The sequence below is a fragment of the Manis pentadactyla genome, chromosome 16, assembly GCF_030020395.1.
Source record: "Manis pentadactyla isolate mManPen7 chromosome 16, mManPen7.hap1, whole genome shotgun sequence".
NCBI classification, from domain to species: domain Eukaryota; kingdom Metazoa; phylum Chordata; class Mammalia; order Pholidota; family Manidae; genus Manis; species Manis pentadactyla.
Genome location: NC_080034.1, coordinates 50163646 through 50171776, shown reverse-complemented (window position 1 = coordinate 50171776; position 8131 = coordinate 50163646). Strand labels below are relative to the sequence as shown.

General features: G+C 45.1%; 1 protein-coding gene across 1 annotated transcript; it reads right to left on the bottom strand.

The window, feature by feature from the left end:
• Positions 1 to 3909: 3909 nt before the first annotated feature.
• Positions 3910 to 6154, bottom strand: LOC118910348 (uncharacterized). The gene is made up of 3 exons (XM_036881433.2): positions 6140 to 6154; positions 4556 to 5176; positions 3910 to 4384 (listed from the first exon to the last, which is right to left on the bottom strand). The coding sequence occupies exons 1-3, from the start codon at positions 6152 to 6154 to the stop codon at positions 4322 to 4324; spliced, it is 699 nt and encodes a 232-aa protein (XP_036737328.2). The 3' UTR covers positions 3910 to 4321.
• Positions 6155 to 8131: the final 1977 nt, after the last annotated feature.

Here is an 8131-nt window from a genome sequence, read left to right as displayed (position 1 = left end):
TTTTTTTAGCCCAGATGAGATGTTCAAACTCATTTCGTTCGAGCTGAACTTGGGGGTCTGTGCCAATGACGCACCAGTTCTGAGCAGTCACAGGCTTTCTTCTTGGATGTGGGCCACACTGGACGGTGTGCTGGGTACAGAGGGTGAGGAGCAACCATCCCTCTAGGCCTCAGTCCTCATCCTGGCTATGGGAGGGGCTCTGTCCATCCCCCCCTCCCCCTGAAGCACACAAAGGTTTGGACCTGTGAGTGTGATTTATGACCCACATGGTCAGGACTACTGCATTTTCACAAGTTCTTGCTAACATAATGGGCAATTTCTGCCAGGAAGTTGCATATTAGAGATAAGAAGATGTACTCTACTGCCAAATAAGAGCAGATTTCATGAAGGTCCTGTCTGGGGTCTGATGTGTTAGACAAACTCCTGTGAGGAGAGACTCAAGGACACAGATGCTGTCATCCCAGCAAAAGACGGCAGCCTCTGGGCTGAAACAGCTCAGATAACAACTTTCTCACCTACAATTACCTCTTCTCCTTCAATACCTCTTTTATACACCAGTAAATTGCTTTCTGGCTTGCTCTTCTTCCTAAAACTGGGTCACTCTTCAGTACTTGCCTTTCAGAGTCTGGGAAATGTCTCCTGTTTTCCATTCTCTTGTTTAGCAGCCCAGGACAAAGGGAAGGAAGGAGACAGAGACTCACCTTTTAGGACATCGAAAGAGTAAGCTGGAATTTTGTCCTTTGCTCCTTCAGGCTTTGAAATAATTTGTATGGGACCAGGTTTGTACCAGCAAGGCATAGAAATAGCTTATTATTTAGCTTATCATTCTCTGGTTCTAATAGGCCTCTAAACTCAGATTCTTAAGAATCTTCCCCAAGTCCCTTTAAAAACCCCAAACCCACAGCGATGGCTGCCATGGGCCCCTTTCTGGGGGTCCCAGGGGAGGATTGTGGGTGATGGATGCTAGAACCCCGGAACAGAACTGACTGGTCTCACAGCAGCGAGTGACAGCCTTTCTGCAGACAGCTGCTTTCTTCATTAGAAAACTAAAAATAGCCCCAATCATTGCGGGCTGGTTTCACTTTAAGCCTTCTGCCACATCCATTTGTCTGTTTCATTCAGGGTTTCTGTTTGTCTGTGACACTGTGATACGATTTCAGATGAAAAGTGCAGTGAAGAAATGTTTCCTCTCTCTCCCCCATGTTCACTCCAGATGTCCCCAACTGTCCGACACAGCTTCCCATTAGGGGAACTCACAGGAATCTTCCAGCATCTTTGCCTTCCCACCCCGCCCGCTTCACTCATTTTTGGAAAAATAAACACCATCCACATTGCGAGCAAGAATCTAATTATTAGGGATTTTTTTTCTTCTTCAAGGAAATGTTCATTACACATGTGATTTTTCTATGCTTAGCTCATGAAATATTGAGTACAACCATCCTTTCCAGCTGGTGCAGGATTTTACTAGGTTCCCTACTCAGACTTAGTTTGAGGAGACATTTTTTTCTTTCTCCTGGAGCTGGCTGACTCTGGGGCCACTGGCAAACCAGTTTCCTTTCTAGCTTTAAAAGATACAGAAACCCATTGTGGGGCGCAGCCCGCGGGAGTAGGTCAGTCGGTGGGAACCTGGTGAATGTGTGTGTATCCTTCCCCAGCCCGCCTCCCTAAGGAAGTTGGTTTTGCATTATTTGGGAGGTGGTATCATGATCACAGCAAGGTGGGTACCTCGTGCAGTTCATATCTTTCCTTCTCTCAGCATCCAGGGCATTGAGGGACTGGAATATAAAAGAGGATAATATTAGGGGAAGAACAAAAAATATCAACCTGCTACCTAATACTATCCATTTACAAAAGGTACATTTACAAAACAGGCATGCAAACCCATGACAGGAGTCACTTATAATTAAAATATGGAAAATAAGCCTCAGCCTTAAATCCCACCACATTGTATATGCACTTGTGTATACAAAAGTATGATTTTAATAGCTTTAATATAACTGAAAATCCAAAAGATGAGAGCTAATGTTGCTATGGAAACTTTTACATGTCTTGACTGCAGAACTCCTCGTCTAAATTTGCAAACTTAGTATCACATTAGCTTTTTTCGCATTGGATTTCTGGTTGGTCTTTTAAGAAGATAAAAGGAGAAAAACTACATGTCATACTATACTTCTTGTTACCCTCACAGAAGGTGGTTTATGATCATTTGACACTATTTGTTTTGTCTGCACAAGGACCCATCCTTGATGGAGCTTATATAAGGGCTGCACAGGGAGATTTTATAGTCAAGCATGATTAATTCAGTTCCAAATTTTTCAAAATTGGAATGTTCTTAAGGAATTAGATGACCAAAGTGTGAATCATAACCAGGGGGGTCCATGGATTTAAAATTCCAAATTTTACAGAGCTCAAAGCCCTACCAAGAGTAGAAGAAGCTCCAGAACACGGCACCCCAAGACTCAGTGGTGCCCAAAGCCCACGCTCATCCACTGCCTTCAGGCACCGCCCTGTGAAATTGGGTCTCATGTGAGTAACAGCCATGTGAACAGAATGGCATTTGGAGAACGGGGCAGGAATAATTTGTAAGTCTTGCATGTCCCTGTGCCAACCTTTCTCCATCATCTCTTCCCTTACCACAGCCCAGCCCCAGCCGTGGGGTTTTATCAGCCGAAGGGTTGGCAAATCGGCAGCTTCCTAAACTTTAGAATCAGGCAGGCCTGATATATCAAGTTAGCTCCACCCTGAGGCGTATTTAACTCCTCTGAGCTTCAGTGTTCTCACTACGTGGAGATAATAATGCTCATACCACATGGATGTTGTAAGAAATGACTAAGATAACATAAGCAAAATACTGAATATTCTCTGAAGCACAGCAGGCTCTCGATAAATGTATTTTCCTCCAGTTAAGAAGTGCACATAAAAGCCTTCAGGTGCATGAAGGGACAAACCAGATCTAGGTTGTGGAGTGGACGTAAACTCTTCTTCTCCCACCCCTACTAATAGGTATTTTGGTTGTTTTTACCTGAATTATACAGGTCATCTGTTTATTCTGAAACTCACTCACCTGTCCTGTGATGGCTTGTCTTGTTCCCTCCCATATCCTCTGTTCTGATGTAAAGCCTGATGTGATAAATACTTGCTGGATGCAAAGGGGAGATGTGGGGATATGAGACACTATAATGGGGGTGGAGGGGCAGGGGCAACTCTAGAAAAAAATTTAAAAATATATATGAATACAGAATGAGGTTCAGAGCTTATAAAGGGATCCCTACAAATGTGGAGCCCTGAGGTAAAGCTTCATGAGCTTCACTGCACACCTGCCTTTTCTGAGAAGGTGAACATGGTCCTGAGACCTACCAATGAATGATCACCTGCCTTTTTGTGACCTTGTACAGTATTGTCACCTCGTTTTGGTCCTCTGACAATTCAGTTTAGCTCTGTTACTGAAGATGCTGGCTAATCATGGGAAACCAGTATACCCACAAGGTATTTCAAGTGGGTTGGGATGGACAGCCACGAGACCATAGGGTGTCAGAGGAAAAATTCAGACTCTGGCTTCTATCAATAACCTGTGCATTCACCTGCCATGGCAAACACTGCTGACTGGGTGCGTCCAACACCTGAGACCGCCCTCCCATGGCTCTGGGAGCTGGAGTCCCACCGCGGTCCGGGCCAGTCACGTGCTGGGGGGCCCCCTCCTCACATGGCCTCTCTTCTGTGAATGCTGAGGGTCAGAGAGGGAAGGAGGTATCTCTTCCTCTCCTATAAGGCCACCAGTCCTGTCAGATGAAGGCCCTGCCCATTCGGGTCACTTACACTAACCGCCTCCGAAAAACTGTTTCCAGATTGTCTTGCCAATGGGTTTCAGCCCTGGGCAAGTTCACTATAGATTCAGTGTGACCAAAAAAAATGACAGCAAACGTTCTTGGGGTGAAAGGGTTATCACCCAACTTTATTTCCAGGTGGCAGGTCAGTCACTAAAATCCCGTTCACTCAGAGCAAGTCTGCATGCAGCAAGCTGGTCTCTACCTCTGGGCCTCTCTGCCCACACAGCCATCCTCTGGGCCTCTCTACAAAGTCGTCCCACACAGCCGTCCTCTGGGCCTCTGTCCTTGGCGCTGCCACCACTCCAGCCTCTGCTCTGCTCTCCTGCAGCCTTGCAGCCCTGCCACCCCACTGTGTCGCACCCAGAACACTGGGTGGAGCTCTTTTTATAGAGTCAACAGCCATGTATTGCTCACAGGTGTGCAGTGAGCTAGTCAACCATGGCCAGTTTAGGATCCTGGCCACAGGAACTCTCATTTTATCCACACAGATACGGTCACGTTGTGGCGTCAGCTGCATCGCATGCGTTTTGTGGGAGACACAGTTCCATCTGCAGCCCCTGGAAGCAGGCAACCACGGTGAAAAGTGTCAAGACCCATGGGGCCTGACTTACTATTGGAAACAGGGATGAAGGAGGAAAAGGAAAGCAGGAAGGAGGAAAGAAAAGGAGTTTCTGGCTGCCCCTCTGGCCTCTGCCTTTCCCTCTGGATCTCACGGAGGACTCACTCACTTCTTCAGGCTTTGGTACACTCATCAGCTCCGGGGATAGTAACAGAACCAAGTGGGGTAGAATAATTTCCTCCAGGAATAGAATCAAAATGGTGCCTTGCACGGAGCCGCTCTCCCAGCAGACGCGCAGAGACGCTGCCGGGCGCTGCCCAGGGCCCAGGCAGGTCCCAGCAACACGATTTTCACGGCCTCCCAGAGAGTTGCGCAGCCTTCCCCTGCCTGCGTTTCTCTTTGGGATTCTCCTCCTTTTTCTTTCTTCCCTCCTTCCTGCTTGCCTTTTCCCCCCGCAGTCCCTCCGCTTTCTCTGGTGAGTCCGGCACCCCGGGTCTTGGTCCTTTTCGTGCTGGTTATCTGCTCTTGATTTTCCCCAGATGTAAGGGCTGGCGCGTGGGTAAGGAGCAGGGAGGCCGAGAGGGGGAACAGACTGGCGGAGGTCAGGGTGGCGTGGCTGGAAGACATGAGAAGCAGCTGTGTCACCCCACGGCCGGGCGGGCAGGGAGCAGTGGTGGGAAGTGCCCGCCCAGAGCCGGAAATACCCCAGGTGATAACTCTGGATCTCAATTTTCTTACAGTAAAAAAAAAAAAGTGCTGGAGTAAAAAATCCCCAAGGTGTCCTCAATCTCTAATATTCTGTACCTCTGCACCTCCTTCTACCATACCATACTGAGAAATGGTATTGATCAATAAAACTGCGTGCTTTGTAAGAAAATCATTATGTAAATTAAAAGTATTGCTTAAATTAATTCTAATGAGGTTCGGGGGAAAAAACAAGCAACAACCAAAACTCTTTAATAAAGTGTTCTAAAAAGAAAAAAAGAATTATCGCCCACTTCTGCACTTCCTGCTTTTGGCAGGGACTAGAAGTGGAAATCTGAAAACACTGTGAGACAGTCTGTTCTCATGGTATTTCTAGCTGAGAACAGGAAGGAGGGGAAATCTAGTATGAGTGAGAGAGGCTGTTTTTCAGTGATTAGCAGGCCAAAGAAGTTTCACTGGGCAATCAAGCTTGACAGCGCCTCTGAAAGTTTTGCCTTTATTTGGCCAGCATAGCAGCTATTGCCAGAAACACACCATGATCACCAACACAGCACCATGCCCATCGTCATGACTGAGTGGCTACTCCCCCTGAGGCTGGGCTTAGGCACTAGAGCCCCAGATGTGGCCAATGAGGCCCCTACCCTTCTGAAGCATATGACGAAGTTGGAAGAGTAAGGCATCTGCAGATGAGAAATAACTCCAGTTCTAAGGAGCATATGCTGAGTGCTCATGTAGCCATGCAGACAGTGCTAGGAAGGAGCCATCCACACATATCACAGAGTTCCCAATGAGCTTGCATTTGTTCTGTGCCTCATCATTCGCTCTGGTCACTAATCGCTGGACTGTTGGGCAATGTAAGCAAAAAAACGTTTCTTAATTCTTTTAAATCTTTGGCCACCTTGAGTCACAGAGGATTGCCCTATAGTGTTGATGAGCCACTGAAGCTGAACCATGTTAAGAAGCACGTAATGATTAGCGCCAATGGATTGGTCAGGTATGTGGGAACCAGAAAAATCCTAAAGCTTAGACTAGCACTGTCCCTGATTACCCTGCAGAGCGCCATGTGCACTGGCATCAAAGGCCGCAGCAGACACTCAGGTGAGGCCCTTGGTTGCCATGGCTCTGGCTGGGTCCCATAAACCGCCTAAGGTGTGCATCAATGGCATCTTTACTGCCAGGGCCACTCAGGGGGGCTCAGGTGGGGTGGGGAGAGTTCCCTTCTTCCCCCAGTCACCATCAAAGAATTCGGGAGTCCCCTCTGTGAGAGCATTTCTTTCACTTACTGAGTGGGAAACTTTCCTGGACAAAGATTAAAGATTTGGTTTTCTCTTTGCAGTAATGTAATAATGAAGATTTTATTCTGAACAGGGCCTAATACTTTGTTTTATTGAAATGACCACCATGGCCATGTTTAATCAACTAGTTATTTAACCCTGGGTGATATGCCTACACAGTGAATAGTAAAATATTTACCAATGTGTATGTAAATTCGATGCAGTTGTTGCCCATCACATTGTATTTACTATGATGTTTTCATCTAAGTGACTGCTTTGCACCCCACACTGGGGAAGGGGATGGAGGGATGTGTTCAGTGGTGGCATGGAATTCAGAATTCCTCCAGGTTGATTTTGTCTAGATCTTTGCAAAAACCTAGGACTGCTTCATGAGTTGTTATTTATTTAGTGTTGGGAATGTGAAAGTGAATTAGATACAGCTATCCAAAGAGCACACAGTCCAGTGAGTAAGGCAAACAGACACCCAGATAATACAAAGTGGGTTAGAGGACATTGGATGGGGAAGTCTGCAGAATGGAAATGGAGTAGGATGTGATGATGTTCAATGCTACACATTCAAGTATTCATGTTAGGTGATCCTTTTTTAAAATTATTATTTTTTGGTTGCAAATTCATTGTAGGAAACTTACAAAATAGAGAAAGGCACAAAGATGAAAGTAAAAATCACCCAATAATGACCACTGTAAAATGTGACTGTATCATTCTAGTCAGTTTTCTATGCATACCTAGGAATTCTAAAGCAACAGTAGAATCACATCGTATACCAATTTACAAAGTGTTCTTTTTGTTTAACAATGTGCTGTGAAATATACTGTGATTATTTTACCTGCAACATTTCATGCCCTCTACAACATGATTTTTAATGGCTTATAATGTTTTGTCCTATGGACACACCACATTGTATTTATCCAGTCTCCTAGAGTAGGACATTAAGATTGTTTCCAGTGTTTCACTAATATAAACAATGTTGTGGTAAGCATCATTGTATATAAATATCTGTGCATTTTGCTGATTATTTCCTCAGGATAAACTCCCTAGAAATAGAATTTCAAGATTAAAGGTTTGGAAATTCAAGTCTAGCCACATGTTCCATATGACAATTACAAGACAGTCAAGATAAGAAATTGACCAATGTACTTCAGCAATGCTTCTGCTTTTATTTTATGATTCCTTTATAGTGTGTAAACATTGATCTAGAGATAAAAATGGTCATTCTGGGTCTGCCAGCAGAAAGCTTTCCTTGATTTTGGCTGCCATTGTATCAACACTAACAACTTTATTATGAATTTGGCCAACACAACTTGTTTACCTGCTTTTAAGATGCATGAACAGACCCTTACTTCCAATCTGCTGTTTTTTGATCCCTTACTTCATTATTACTTTCCAGGGTCCACAATCATAATTCTAACCAATAAGAGTTTGATAATACATCCACAGCCCCAAAAGAAATGTTTTATCTCAGATAGAAGATATGCATGACAGATTCATTTTAAACAGTGGTTACAACTTCCTGAGAGCACTGCATGCTGCTGGTGGTGCTTGGTGTGAAACCGTCGTTGGACTCTAGGCTAAGGACACTGACATTTTCACAAACCTACTGGAAAACACACATCTGAAATGAGGTGGCCAAAGGCACCTTACTCAGAATGTTTTAGACGTCTGCTTTCCGAATTGTTGGCCTATGAGATCTGTAAGTGATTCTGTATTTCCGTGTTAGGGTTTTAGGGCTCTCATGTGCCCATTTG

Coding starts and splice junctions, on each gene's coding strand:
- LOC118910348 (XM_036881433.2), bottom strand. Junction 4,385..4,555: donor GTGTACCAAAGCCTGAAGAA/GTGAGTGAGTCC, acceptor GCCTGCTTCCAG/GGGCTGCAGATGGAACTGTG.